At 42.5% G+C, this 15451-nt stretch overlaps 1 protein-coding gene across 3 annotated transcripts in view; it reads left to right on the top strand.

Moving 5' to 3' along the window:
* C2CD2 (C2 calcium dependent domain containing 2) overlaps window positions 1-15451 on the top strand; it is a 37153-nt gene that overhangs the window by 18581 nt on the left and 3121 nt on the right. For all 3 annotated transcript variants that reach the window (XM_035896356.1, XM_035896357.1, XM_035896358.1), the window contains 7 exons: window positions 1746-1854; window positions 4928-4989; window positions 7406-7545; window positions 7831-8002; window positions 8770-8883; window positions 11278-11405; window positions 12547-12859. In XM_035896356.1, the coding sequence (XP_035752249.1) occupies window positions 1746-1854; window positions 4928-4989; window positions 7406-7545; window positions 7831-8002; window positions 8770-8883; window positions 11278-11405; window positions 12547-12859 (1038 nt within the window). The remainder of the gene's footprint in view (window positions 1-1745; window positions 1855-4927; window positions 4990-7405; window positions 7546-7830; window positions 8003-8769; window positions 8884-11277; window positions 11406-12546; window positions 12860-15451) is intronic.

Here is a 15451-nt window from a genome sequence, read left to right as displayed (position 1 = left end):
TGTTTTGGAACTGAGTATGAGAAATAAAGCTTGTTTGTGGGGTTTTGCTGCTACACTCAAAATCCAGTGGAATTACTGCACAGCTGGGAAGATGCTAGCTTATGGACATAGCTTGCTGCCTTTTAATTATCGTTCCCTTTCCTTTTCCTGGCCTTGTCTTGCAGCAATAATTAATTATCCTGTTGCGACTCTTGAGACTCAGTAAGAGTGTGCAATATTGCAGGCTGACCTGCAGGGATACATAGAGGGTTGAAGAAGGACTGTTTGTCCATCTTGATCATTATCATCCTATAAACCATGGGTCCTAACGTGATTTATAGGAGCTTGCAGCTTTCCTGTAGATGTGTTAGTTCAACTGGGACGTAACCAGTAGCAGAACTGGCCTCTGCTTATGAGCTGTGCCCGTTTTTGTCTCCTTAGTTTGTGTATGTAAACAAAGATTATCCTAGATTTAGTACTGTATGGTCCACAGTGTGTCATCTAGGGCATAAGTAATTTCTGCTGTTAAGGAAAAAATCGTTAGTTGTGTACACCAGGGAGTGCGGGGCAGAAATGTTGAAATACCCTGTTCAGTAGCAGTCGGTCAGTGGCTCTGGTGAAATTTCAGGCAGAGCTATCCAGGCGTTTCTGCCCTGGGCTGCTGAGCTCCGCTGGCAGCAAGAGCAGGCTGCGGAGACATGTGGCTGGGTTACCAGAAAACCACCCCAGGTTCATTAACTCAGGCTCAGCGTGCTGTGAAAGCAGCTAAACTACTTACTCCAGGGTTAGCTTGGATCCCAAATAAGCTGCGTGTACATAGAGCTTTATCTCCTCTAATAACCTTGCCAGGCCCAAGCTGCTTCTATGCCCAAGATAGGGGCACAGCGCCGACCCACCACCAGACGACAACTGAGAGTTGGTGACAGTAAATATAAACCTAGATTCTGCTGGAGAACTGGAGGCAGCCTATCTTTTGTTTGCTTGGCACACAGTCAGTACTGAGCTTTTTGCCACTTTTCTTGAGCACTTTCCTTCAGTTGCCCTGGGACTGAAATTATTTTTGATGCTGTGAAAGCCATACAAAAGAAATTGTTTTAAGAGTAACACATTGTGCAAACTATTTCCCCTTGGAGCAGCAACATAACTAACTCTAATATGCCAATTTGCCATGTTATCAAATTCCTAGATCAAGGTAGAGATAATTCTGCACCAGTAGTCTAAAATGCCATGAGTTTGTTAAAAACCTCCGTCCACAAAGCCATGGTTAATTAACACTACTGTCATCATTCACTTGCTAGCAGAAGCAGCTTGCTTTGATGTCCAAAGAAACCACTGTGATTCTGGCCAGTAGGAACTCTGAAAACTTGTGGGTTTTTTAAGGCAGCTGAAAGCAACATTACTCCCTCCTCCCCCTGCACCCACACCACCACCTCCTTGCTGTTCATTCTGTCTCCCCATCCTTTTTGATCTTTTTATGCCTGCACTTTTTTGCCTCATGCCAGAATTTAAATCAGGCCATCACGTTTTAACACTATGTAGAACTGTGCATTTGATGACCCAATCTTGACCGTCGCCATTAATGTAGATGGTATATAAACTGAGGGGAGGGAAGAAATTTCTTTTGTGGGTGGGTGAGGAAGTGTTTCCAATAGTCTATTCAAAAGCACAGTATGTAAGGAAGGAGGTTCTTTGCTTTCTTTTAGGTAAGTGTGCCTCCTGGGGATGGAATATTAATAACTGGTTATTGATTTTTCTCGCCTTTACAGGCAGCACAAACCTTGCGTGTATAGTTCAGTTGAATGACCCTATGCAGAAGTTTTCCACCTCTGTAGCCAAAAATGCTGCAAATCCCTTTTGGAAGGAAGAGTTTATCTTGTAAGTAACTTACCTACTGAGAATACTTTTATGGTAAAGCATTTTTTTTTACTTACTTTTTACTTTACTTGAGGGAAGAATGGCATTTTGAAATAGGTCCGGTTGAGTGGCCTCAGAAATTCAGGATACCTAATTACGCTCTGCAAGGATATGAGCTCAGATAGGTCTCTAGATCTTCCCTGGTAGAAATCTGATTCTAGTAAATGACAGCAGTAACAGGCATAATAAATCACCCTGTTCTTTCATACAGTGCAAAAAAAAAAGCTTTAGCAAGGTTTTGAAGTCACTTTACCATGACAACTGCATTTGAGGAAACCTGATGTCTCTCCCTTCTCTCCCCTGAGTGGGAAATGTAAATGTGCAAAAAAATGTACCATCTAAAAGAATGGTGGCTATGATTAAAAAGGGAGTGTACAATTAACTACATTTTTTTTCTGTAGAACAAAAATGGGACTTTTGGGCAGCCTGCATGGCATTCAGTGATTCACACAGCTTCTGTGAATAAGATCAAAAGTGAGCAGCTCTAAAACTACTTTCACTTCCACTTTCTAGCAGCAGAGCAGAAATATGTGGTAGCTTCTGTATTGTACGAGTTGACGAAGGGGGAGTCACTGATGGTGGCGTGGGTCAGAGGGATGTTTCTCTAGTGGCTTTAAACACATGCACAGGCAGGCAGAGCAGCTTCCCAGGGGAACGGGGTAGAGGTGCTGCCATGCAACTGCAGATACTGCTTTCTTTTTTTTTTCTACCAGACTATTAATGTGAGAGGTGCTTCAGGCGCAGCGGAGACTCTCTGGTTCTTTTCTGTAGCTTTCCTCTCCCATTTCAGGTCCATTTCTCTCTCTCTCTCTAAATATATTTCGGAGAGTGGTATTTCAGTTGGTTTTGTGTGATATTTTTCTTCACTGTCTAGTCACAGCCTGGCATGCACTGTATCTGCTCCTTCTCTCGCAAAGCAGAGGCTTAGCTTACAAGGAACTGAGAGTGTATTTAGACGTGTGCCTGTCCGTGCTGAGTGCTCTCTTCCTCGAGGAGCAGTGTGCACTTCAGTGTGTCCTCCTCAACTTGAAGGGGGAGCGAGCGTGCAATGCACAGATCTTTTTCTGCTGCCTCATCACAGTCTGCTGGACTGCACCTGTGAATGTTATGGGAGCATGCACCGCAGAAACAGGAGAGCTGAGGGGAGAAGCGGCAGGGGCTGCTTGATTTGAAGGAAGGCGCCAGGATCGGTCATCACAAGTTGTACAGGACTTGGAGAGAACACCAGGCCCCTCTGAGAGTGTGTAGGGAGGTGGTTAGAAGTCACGATAGTCAGCAAAGAAAAATTGATGTTGCAGAACGACACTGAGAGGCCTCACGTTTTCATATGGACTGATAGAGGTGTATGCAACTGCTGCTCATCCTGCCGTCAAGTGGAAAAGCAGTTAGGAAGCCCTTTTCCTTCAGACATGCACAATCCAATGACTTTTACAGTCTGATTTTAGTTATGAGGACCTACAGTTTTTGTGGAAAGTCACAGGTCAGACAACATTCTTCTGTGACAGTGTGCTGTGTTGCCATCAAGACTTAAGGGTTAACGTGATGTGATTTCTTCTCCACAATAAGAGGGGGGAAAAATGCACTTCTGTAGCAGCTTTCTGTTCAAAGTATCTCAAAGTGCTTTGTTCACTGGGTTCTGTCAGTCACTTCAGTTATCTGTTGGTAAAACCAGCATCCATGCTCAGTGTTGCAGAGCAGACATGTTCCCAGTGATTTTGGACAGGAAATTTGTCAGAATAATACCCTTTCCAACTGAAAGTGCAGAGAGAGGGCAGGCAGGATGTGATTAAGTTGACTGGAATTTGGCCTTGACGCTAGGGATAATGGTGGGGTTTCCACGGCGTTGGCTGCTTTTCAGAAGTGCATGAGGTAAGCTTGGGGACTTTTACAGATGAGTGATTGGGATTTGGCTGCACACCTTCTTTCAAATTCACATCCCCCCTCCCTGCCTTTTCTTTCTTCATAACCAAAAATACCCACCAGTCTGAAGACCAGTGTACTGACCACCGTGTCAGGCTCTGCTTTACTTCATGGGAAGAGCAGCAATAGTACCATCAAGGTACTCCCTTTCAAGTTTTGGAAGCGCAGGAGGGGATGGGAGTGGCAGGGAAAAGCTTAAAACCTGCTGCACAGATGATGTCTGACAGCATCTACTGGATGTTGGATGCCTGCAGTCAAGACCACACCATCCTGAAATGGAGACATAAAAATAAAATACATACACATGTGCCCTTAAGGTTTTTGGCAGAACACCTACTGAGAAGGTTATAAAACCAAGTTTTACTGGAAGGTTCATCAGTAGGTACCCAGTTTGCTTCACCGTCTCAATTAGAGGAAAGGTTTTGTATCTATTGTCTCATCCCTCCTGTGAAGTACCGCACATGCTGGTAATTCTGCTAATAGTTCATGTAATTTCTGTCACACAGAAGCTAGTTCTTGTTATCTGGCCACATCCTTGAGTCTTATTTTGGAAAAGCAATGCTGACTCTTCTCACATAAGACTGTAACTACTTTTTATTTGCTTGCATCTATCCTGCTTTTGCAGGACACTTTCCTGCTTTGACAGGATACCGCACAGCTTTGAACGGACTGTTCATTGGACCTGTTCCAGCATCTTGACTTACAAATTTGATCCTGCCAGGAAAAAATAGCTTCTTAGTGCTGTGATGTAGCAGTTGGATTAGGGACCAACATCAACCTGAAGGGCAGTGTTGGTCAACTACTGGGGAGAAGAAAAGCCTCTGAAATTTTAGGCACTCAAACTTCTGCAACAGTGCTGGAGAGAAGCAAGCCAAGTTTTTTGGACAATGAACCCTTAGACAGTTTTTCCTGAGGTCAAAACAATGCTATGCACGCAGCGTACCCAGCAGCTGTGTAGTGCTGCCCGCCTTGGTTAGCAAGTTGGACTGCCTGGCTTAGTGCGGGCCAAGAAAAGCTAGGGTACTGGCAACCAGGATGGGAAAGGGGAAAACCTAAGTGGGAAGGAAAATCTGCTCGCCTGCGAAGACCTAACATAGTTTCATTTACTCCACAGTGAACTAAGTGCCAAATCAAAAGCATTGCAACTGCAAATAGTAGAAGATGGAAAGTTGGATAGTAAGTATTAAAACTGAATTATTTTGCATGATCAGCTCGTGAGCATTGCTAAATGTTGACATAAGTCCTCTTTGAGTTCTACCTGGCTGTATAGCCAAACAAGAAACTGTCAGATTTCTGAACCTGCATTAAAGCGTCGATGTCTTCTGCTGACTTGTCCTGGTAGTGAAATCGGGTATGCCTCAGGCATGGCAGCCCTGAGGGGAAGAACAGTTGTGGAGGGGAGATGAGCTGAAAATAGCCAGCCAAACTTGTACGAAACGGGCAGCTTGGGGAAAATTTATAACTTAAGTTTGTGGTAAGCCTGTCCTCAAATGTAGGTCCCAGAGTTGAAATCCGTGGAAAATTGCGGAGTTCTTGGGCAGCGCTGATTGACCTGGGTTAAGTGCTGCCTGTGTAACCGTTACTTCCATCAGTATGCATGGACAGAAGAGAGGATACACTGTTCACGTGTCTCTGTCTGCCTCTGAGTTAAGATTACAGAGACACCTTGAGTTTCTTTCTAGGCTGTCAACATACTGAGTCTTCCGTGTGCCGATATACTTAATTTTTCAGCCTTCTAAACTTTTAACGGATCCACTGTGAGAAATTTTGGGTTCAAGTTAAGCTTTCCAGGTCTTTCTGTGGCTGAAGGGGAATCATGGGTGTTAATCCTAAATCCTTCCTTTTCACACCCCAGAGGCTGCCTAGCAATTACCATGTGCAAACCACACTAATTCTGATGATATTGGATTAAGTATAAAACATGGGGGCTGAAACATTTTTACTACTTGATTCTGTTGTTGCAGTTTGCAATTAGCCTTCAGCGGCAAGAAAACCCCTCCACTGAACTATTGTGTTTGGTTTATTTGGACAAGCGTTACCTTGCCAGTGGGGGTAAGGGGTAGGTGGGTGCTGAGACCAGAGAGCACGCTGAGATGTTTGCATGAGCTTTCTAAGCTTGCTCCAAGTACTTCATGGCTTGAGCTTTATTGAAGTGATGACACAACATTATAAATTATTCTTATATATGCTGCATGTTATTTTGCTGATGCAGAGTTTTCCTATAGCTAGAAATAGTAACTGTATTTCACCTCTTGGATCCATTTGCTTTTTCCTTCTTATATCAGGTTTCAGGTATAAAACAAACAAAAAAGAAACATTACTTTTTGACACTCAGCTATTTCTTTGTGTTCTAGTACTATCAGTTATATTCAACTTAGTTCAGGAAAAAGTTATAAAGTACTGGCCAAAGCTCTTCATGCCCAGTGCTTTAAAAAAATGTGCTTTTTCTTATGAGGTCATGTAATAGTGGATGAAGGCTTGGCCAATAATTTATTAAGTAATAATATTTTATCTAAGTCACAGTTAATGAGTAATATAGCCAAGTGGACTGTGTTTCATTTTTGGTTTTAGGTTACTGTATTTATTTTTATTTTAAATAATCTAGATGTACGAAGCTGTGCAATACTTTGCATATGATCTGCAATTATTGGAGGGATTGGCAAGTCAACTGTAGGCAAATGCTTTAAAAAATTTCTCTGATACAGATGCTATTTTTTATTTTTAACAAAAAAATGGGACCTGTGTACAGTCAGCAAATGTTCCTTGCATAAAGTTTAGTTTTGTCTGTACCTAAGCATCTTTAGTAATGGATCGTTCAAACATACCAGTAATGTTCCACATCCTACTGAGAGTGTAACTACCAGCCTGGATTCCTGAAGAAAAAGATCCCCGTTGATTGCACTGACAATCATCTTCCTCCTCCTCCCCCATCTTAGCTGTTCTTCTCCCAAAAATTTGAATAGAAAAGTCAAAGCAGAATCATATTAATGAGGAGAGAGCTGAATAATGTGAATGTAATGTAGATCTCTACTTGCCTTTGAATTTCACAGAAAACTAGGATTTAATCTCTGAAATCATGCAGTAATTTTGCTAATAGTTTGCTCCAGTCTAGCGCGGCTAATAAAGTAAGGGGAGGAACAAGAGAAGTGCGGAGCTTGCACTAAAGTTCAAGTTAAGAAAGAATGTTCTTAATGATGCACTGGTTTACCAGGAATCCAGAGCATTCTCTGAAATGAAAGATGCAGGTAGCTGGTTATGGCAATTGGTCAAGAACCTAACAGGAATATTTCTAGATGTTTTCTTTTCCCCTAAACATTCTGCATATACAGGGAAAAATAATGGCCAGAAGTAGTGGCAGATAAACAGTGTTTCATGTCTCCATTCTTTCCTGTTGTACAGTATTAGGCTACGCTGAGGAATAGTCGTAAAATGGAAAGAAAGCTCTGAAAACTGCCATGTTTCTGCCCTGTGGCATAGAACCAGTTCTTGCAATTAGCTGCCTGTGTTCTTCCTCCTCCTTTCCCATCTTCTCACCCTTAAACACGCTGACAGCTCAGATGTGCACTGATTTTGTTGATTTTGTTTCTTCTAGGTCCTTTATCCACAAAGGTGACTGTACCTCTTGACTTGTTCAGGAAACAACCTTCTGGACAGCAAAGCTTTGCACTGAACAGCACGGCCAGTGAGAGCAGCTCTGAGCCAGGGCCCAGGCTGGGATCCATTAGTGCAGAGGTACTACTGCATTTGGATGGTTTTACATTGGATCCTTTACTTTTGGGAAGTACTTGCGAGTGCTCATCTTGTGCTTTGGACTGACGCTCGCAGCGCAGTGTCGTGTTTGCGGCCACGTTAGGGTAGTGCATTCACATTGCATGGTAACACCTCACACGGTCTATCAAAAGAATTAGCTGTTTGGCTCTTGAATGTTAGAAAAATGTTAGAGGAGCACTAGCTAGAAGTGTTAGAGTCCTTCTTACTTGACTCTGCTTCAGAGGTGAAATTGTTCTGTCTTCCTAGTTCTCTTTTATAGAACCCAATGAATTAAAGACGTGGCAAGTCTCTTCTCCAGTGCCAGCCACTAAGATAGAAAAGGATCGCACTGTGATGCCCTGTGGGACTGTGGTCACTACGGTAACTGCTGTGAAAACCAAACCTCGTCTAGAAGGGAGATCATCTCCACTGAGCACAGGTGAGAAGTCTGGTTCTTCCTGTGTTCACTCTTAGGGTTATCCGTGGGGACCAGGAGAAGTTGGGGGGGCAGGATGTAAGGAAAGGTGCTGTTGTCCAGACTTCTCTGATATGTCGGGGGGGGGGACATAGTTTGTATTTTTCAGAATCAGGTTTTTAATTTTCATGAAACCTTGTTCTTACAAGAGGAGTGATTAATGCTCCTTTTAATACACATTGTAAAACTTCACGGTAGAGTGATAAAGCAGAAGAGTTTGATTTTGGTGAATGGTTTTCCACATGACAAAAGTATCAGACTCTTACAGTGTTTGCTGATGACAGACCATCCTGTGCCTTCTAAGCTTGATCTGTATTATAATCTGTAATGGGGATTGGTGTTGTCGTGTGCCAAAGTTGTTTTTTTCAGCATGTCTTTCAGGAGTAGATTCTCCGATTCTTCTTGGGATAAGTGCGAAAGTAAAACCTCTGAACGGTCTATGTGTGAAGTCTGACAAAGAGATGCATTCTTTTAAGTTGTTAAAGCAGATCTTTTACTTAAGTGGGTGTTGTCTAGCGTATTACAGTAAAATGTTTAAAAACAATAAATTCCCACACTTCACGGGTCTTTTGGAGCCAGGTTACCGTAGAGCATGCGGTGAAAATTTGTATTAAACAAGTTTCCCAAACACTTACGATTTGAACAGGCTTTAACATTGGTATAATAAATTCTTACTACTTTCATAATAAATGTCTTGAATAGTTTAAATAACCAAAAAGCTTCTTCCTCAGATTCTCCTGTGAAAACTCCAGTTAAAGTAAAGGTGATTGAAAAGGATTTCTCTGTTCAAGCGATCCATTCTCATGGCGCTCCAGTCAGCAAAACTTTATCGTCTTCAGATACAGGTAATAGAAATGTTCAAAGCTGCTAATGAGAATATGTCTCTCTGCTGCACATGGGATTAATGTAATCCTGTTAAAATAACAGCAAACCCATATGGCTACTGCCTTTCAACAGGCACTGAGATGTTTATCTTAGCAAGCACTGTGGTTAGGGATATAGCAGTCTTGCAATAGAAGTCTGTGTTTAATTGGTGATTTAAATTACTAATTTTCAATAAATAACAATGAGCTGTGGTTTGGTGAGCAGAGGTGACTGCAGAAAACGCAGGCTGTCTTTTCTCTTTTGAATTAAAGATTCCTCCTTTATAAAGCTATGGGGGACAATGCACTAAATGAGAAAACCCTGTGAAACTTGCCTCTAAGGCCGTTGTGAAATACCCCCTGTCTGAACAGAAGGCACAAAGCTGGACTGATGTAAGAAAGACCGAATTCTCTTCCTAGCCCTGCCACCAGACTTTTTTGTGCTAATGCAAATACACAATCTGTCTGTGCCTGTTTGCCCACCTTCCTAAGTCACCTGGCATACAGCCTTCAGAGTTGATAATAACTTCAATTATAAATTCACTTTGACTGTATTAAATCTGATTTTGACTCTGGGGCATTTTACCTTTTTGAGTTGCAACTCTGAATCTTCAGGGTATTTTTTCAGTCCTTTGTGTGGTCACCATTTGATCTTTCAGTAGCTCTGCAGGCAACAGTGATGAAAGATGCAACCCAGTCTAGCTGCAAATGGCACATGATGTGGAGTCCAGTTTTTTTTTCACAGATTTGAGTGGCGATGGGACAATCTGGAGATGACCTAGACTGCTCCTGGAGCAGTTAGAAGGCTTGCTTAGAGGGATGTATTGGCCAAAAGACGGAAATCTGGGGAAGAGCATGAATTAATAACCGTGAATAGCTGCAATAGCACTTGAACCTTCCCATACCTCTAGACTAAGAAGTGCTCTAATACCATGAAGCAGCATGGTATTACTAACCCAGTGTGGGAAATGTTAAGATAGTGCTAGACTTCTGAGTTGACTCTCATAACTGTTTATGGTATTAAAGATACAAAGCACTTACTGGAAAACTCATCTGAAGACAACTTAGAGCACATTGCTATGGACAGTGTTTTTATGGGAGCGCAGGGGAATTTCTGTGAAATGTTTATACAATACAGCAGGAAGAATTACTCATTAGAACCAAAGTTTAAGCCAAATGAAAGAAATACAAAGTAGCATTTGATATGGCAGTAATTAGGTAGTAGTTATTACAAACAATGCCAAAATAGCAACAAGCGCTATGGAAAAGGTGCCGTGGCTGTGCCATAGTTCTAAGTGATGACCATGGTATGGATTAGCAAGTGCCACTGATGCTGTCCTGGATGCTTTCAGCTGTTCATGGGGGCTTTGCAGTGGCTGAGGAGATGGAAAAGTAGAGGTTTATAGTGAGTGTGCAGACATGCGTGGGCGTGCAAACCCCTTATGCGTGTGCACCCTTAAGTTCCAAAAGTATCTGAGACTCTTGGTGCAGTGTAATTATTCAGGCCCCGTCTTTTATTGCATTAATGTCACAGTAACCAAAGACACTGCTCAGTTTAATTAACACTGGTGCTATTCCTGCCTGTATTCTTTTGTTGTTAAAACTCTTAATAGAAAAGCCCTCCTCAGACAATTAAATATGGGGATTCTTGTCTTGTTAACTTTCTTAGCCTTATTTGTTCCTAAGCTTGACGAATTTGATTAGTGCCCAGAGTACTTGCATACTAGATTGAAGAAATGGCCATGCTTAAAAATGAACTTGTGTTTGTCACTAAAGAGCATTTTATAAAGAAGGTTTTGTACTCCTGTGCGATGTTTGGAGGAGAAAAGGAGGTGCTTTACAGGCTTTGGAGGCAGCTGATAAAGAGCAGAGTGACTGCCACTTTGCTTTTCCCATTCTATCGTAGTGCCATAGCAAATCTGGAAATGTCAAGCAAGGATGTCTGGAAAAAGAACAAAATACCTACCTGAAGAAGTAGAGAAGCACATTCTAGCTTTGTGCCGTGTTAGAACTACGGCTCTTCATGACTGTGATACCTGGCGCTCTACCCACTGCTTCTGGATTATAGTCACAATGCAGCGTAGCAATGCATTGAAATAATTGGATGTTTTGTCTAGGCTTCCAGAACTTCCTGTATGCTCAGGGCAAGGGTTTGTAAGTGCAGCTTGGGTACTTTTTCTCAAAAGAATGGGTAACAGAAGGGGAAGACAAGATCCAATAGCTGGGTGGTGAATTGGAAGATGTTTTGGTATGCCTGGTGTTTATTCCTTTTCTGCTGATCTCTTTGAATTTTAAGTCAAGAACAAACTCTGCCTCTCTTTGCTCTGTTTTTTCCTGGTTTTCTTTCTTCCCTCTGAAATAATGCTTTCTTTTCAGAATTGCTGGTACTGAATGGCACTGATCCTGTTGCAGAAGCAGCCATCCGGCAGCTAAGTGAGTCTGCAAAGCAGAAGCTGAAGTCTCCTAGAAAGAAAAGCACCATTATCATATCAGGGGTGTCCAAGGTAGAGCAGAAAACAACACTTATATTTAATGCTTCGTGCTGTAAGGTCTTTGCTACACTGCGTGCAACGTTAACATGTGTTCTGCTGTCTCCCATTCAGCAGTCTCTGCAGGACCTAGGTCTGTGTGCCAGTTTGTTTCAGTAACTGCTGCAGGTTAAGCCAAATCAGGATAGGTTTGTTGATGAGGGTGTTGGGTTTTGATTGTTAGATTTGACAGCCTGACTAAAAATGCATGGTATCCTTGGATGGGAGTAGGATGATTAGGGATTTGGGAAAGCCAATTTAGGTGAGAACAGAGGATAATTAGTCCTTCTCTGTGTTTTGCCCATGGAGGGAAGATGCACAGAAAAGGTATGAAAGATTTTTCTGGGTTTTTTCAAAGTTTTTAAAACAAAACCCTATGAAAAACGTCCTAGTCCTCTGGGCTCTGTTCCAGAGGGAGGGCAAACAGAAGACTTTCTCACATGGTACATAGCATTCCTCCAGACTTTCTTCATCCACAGCCTCAGTCTGCCATCTCATGCTTGGTGCCTGCCTGTAGCCCTTTCCCTGCAGGCTGCTGTATGGACATTTGTTGTCAAGTCTTCCTGTAATGCACAGGATGCCTAAAGAGCTCTGAGTGAAAGCCAAGTCAGTGGGCATGGATCCCCTCGTGATCACTGCACTGTGCTAAGAGGAATGAGGATCAGCTGCCACAGTGATGGATATATCTGCTTGGGAAAGGGGGGCACTGGAACTGCATGGCTTTGTAATCTCATATAGATGCCAAAAAGTCCCTCTATGAGGTGAAACACTTCCATGTTTGTTTTCTTAAAAAGACCAAAAGGTTATTGTCTATGCATGCTGATACTTCATTACAGCAGCACACATAGGGAAGAGTCCCATTATTAGCAGTGGGGCTGGGGATAGGTGGGAGGTATGTACTTAATATTTTTTTTTTCAGTCCTTTGGCGTTAACAACATTATTAAAACCTGCCTATATGCTCCTCTTCTTTAGTGGAGCTAAGAAAGCCTCACAGTGGCTTTCTGATAGCCCTGAGCAATACAAGTGTAAAGAAGAGAAAAGAACTTTTTCAGGGAGGCTTGTTTTCTTCCAGCAGAGTGGCTTGTGTCAGTGTTGTCTCTTATTTTCACTGGGCAGACCTCTTTATCTCAGGACAGCGAAGCTGCACTGATGATGGACTATGCTGCAGCCATGGACAGCTCCTGCAAAGAAGCAGATCCACCCACTGTGGAGGAAGCTGTTGCAAAAGACACCTCTGATGAAAAGCTATCGTTAGGTGCTTCAGAAATAGTACCTGATACTGACCCACAGCAAAGTGCCCATAAGGCTTGGGGTTTGGAGAACGGCAGCCAACAGTGGGACACCAACACACTCTTAGACCAGACCTGTGAAGAAGTATCTGGGAGCTCATTAAGTGTTTCAGAGACTGGGAGCATGAAAAAATCTAAAGGTATGTGATCCTTACCTCTGCTTTAGTGAGTGACTGCTTTCTCTGTGTAATTGGCAGTGTCATGCAACACTGCAGTAGTTCATCCTTTCTTACTGATTTTTGTCCTTAAACTCCTTGTGATTGTGGTGTTGGTTGAAGCTGTCTTACTAGTAGCCATGAAGTGCAGTCCTCTGGCTCTGTGAGACATGGCAGGCTCTCTTACGCTCCCCTCCATCAGGAAACAGAAGGGCTCACCCTTACAGGTTGAAGGGCAGTTCACTAAGCCCAACTCAGTTGTCTGGGAGAGAAATAACTAGCTACACTGCCAGTTCCTCTATGAAAAACATGTTCTTGTAAACAAGTACTTGTGCCATATTAGCAGCCCCATTACTAAGAAAGTGGCAGGGTTCCATGGTTGCTTTCTGATCTGTTTATTCTCCTCCCTCACACCTCTGAGCACAGGACTCCCCTGCACTTGCTAACGTGTGTGTTCAGGAAGCACCACGGCGAAACCAGAAGTACACTCACTCTTTAACTGCCTTGTGAACAGTTTCTCCCTTTTCACTGATTTCATTAATACGTCGTTTGCTAAAGAAAATGGAATAAAGGGTAATTTAGTAAGTAAATAAAGGGTCAGATCATTTTGCTTATGTACTAACACACCTGGATAGCTGCAGTTTGAAAATGTCTTAGGATTCTTTGTGTTTCCCTTATAAATCCACTAACCTTTGAGGCTGTAGCACTGGTTTGTGGCTATGGGGTAAATACAAGGGCTCTTAGGAAGTCTGACACATGAGCCAGTGCACTGGACTATGTCCTGAACAGGCAGCACACCAGTCTCATGGGCTGCACGTTGAAGTTGCAAAAATTGTTGTGTTTCTCACCCACATCTGTCCCTCTTTCGCTTTATTATCTCCTATTCTTTCCTTACCCTTATACTGTCAAGTGGCTTACTACAAAACCTCAGTGTATTACTAGATTTCTGTAATCCCCCACACACAAGGCATACGCTGGACCTTTTTGCCAAGGCTCTCCTTTAGAGCATCGAGGTTTTCTGGCCACCTCACAGCTGTGTTGCTCCACCTGATACATCAGGATGGTACAGCAACAATCAGTTTGACACAGATGGCCAGGCACTGGCAAGTTTTGGGTGTGTTTGGGGTGGGGGTAGAGGGTTAATTGTGAAGGGATGTCTCATTTCGAGCCTGGAAAAGTTTAGGGAGCTGTATGAGATTTTGCAAAACCTCTGGACTCTTCTTTAACACATTATTCTAAAACAAGCAAGTGGAAGTTTGTATGTGTTGTCTAGTTTTGGTTTTCCCTGTGCAGCGTGCTGCAAAGAGATCAGTCTTCTAAAGGTCCCATTTACAGTATAGTATAGAACTGCTGAAGAGTGCAAAGTATCTCTTACATCTGAGAGTTGTCTCATCTTGAAAAAGTATTTAAAAAAAAAAACACTCTCCCTTTTTTTATACAAAGATCTCTTTGTGGAATTCTTGTATCTCAGCTTTGTCATAGCTGAGTAGCATTCTGTGGAGTGAGATAGGAAAACATTTCAACATTTCCACCCCCCACCTTCAGTTAGCTTTGACTAGTTCAAGGTTTCTGTTTTGTCAAACACTTTCCTTTTAAGAAAAGAAGAAGCACACAAAACCAAATACAACAACAAAAAACCTCAAAACAACCCAAACAAAACAAAACCCCCTCTGATTTAAAAAGCCTTGTGTATGGTATTAATGTCTTAAAGTTAGCACTGTCTTTTTTTTTTTCTACTCTTGCATATTTTTGCTTTTTACCTTTCTGACTTCCTCTTTCTTACCCATTCCCTTTTATAAACTTAAGAGGACTACTATGCCAACCAGAATTAATTACCTACACAGTAAGTTAATTTTGTCTTATTTTTTTAAGAAAATGTAGCTTTACAATGGTACGCTCATTGTAAAAACTGAAGCAAAACATAGTTTGGCACCCGTTATCTTCTTCCCCCATCCATTTCTTTCCTCCCTCCAAAATTACCTTCCCGTGCTCAGGTGTCTTAGCAGACAAGTCTACTGTAACAGGTAATCCTGCTGGTGGTCGTGCTGTCCAGGTAGGTCATGCAGAATGGACAGCGAGGAAGGCTTGGAGGGGTGCTCTGCGTTCCTGATCTCTCTCCGTCATGCCCATTCCTGTAGTGTCTGGTTATCAATCAAACGTCAGCTCATGCAAACCATGTGTGACCCCATAACTGTAAATGCCTATGCAGAATGCTTCTTTTAAAACCTGCTCCTTGCAGTTTTCTAGATCTCTTTTCTAGCCTAACTTGTAGAGCTATGAGGACCTTAGCAGGTATTTACAAAACCACCTGGAGAAAAACTGTTTTGGAAGTTGGGAAGGAATGGAAAAAGCAATCTCTATTAGTATCCCTGTAGATGTGGAAGGAAATCTTCCTTCATTAACAAAAATGAGATTCAGAAGTGATCCTAGCCCCACACGCATGATCAGAATACCCTAAATGAGTTCACAGGAGCCTATGAAGACTAGTCAGTCTGTACAGCACTCTTGACGTGTGCTCTGCTTATCTCCTGGTGTTAGGGGCAGAGTTGGCGTATGGATCCTTCTGAACTCGAGAAG

Source organism: Egretta garzetta, unplaced genomic scaffold, assembly GCF_000687185.1.
Source record: "Egretta garzetta isolate BGI_Z169 unplaced genomic scaffold, ASM68718v1 scaffold45, whole genome shotgun sequence".
Lineage (NCBI taxonomy): Eukaryota > Metazoa > Chordata > Aves > Pelecaniformes > Ardeidae > Egretta > Egretta garzetta.
This window is presented reverse-complemented; position numbering and strand designations above follow the sequence as displayed.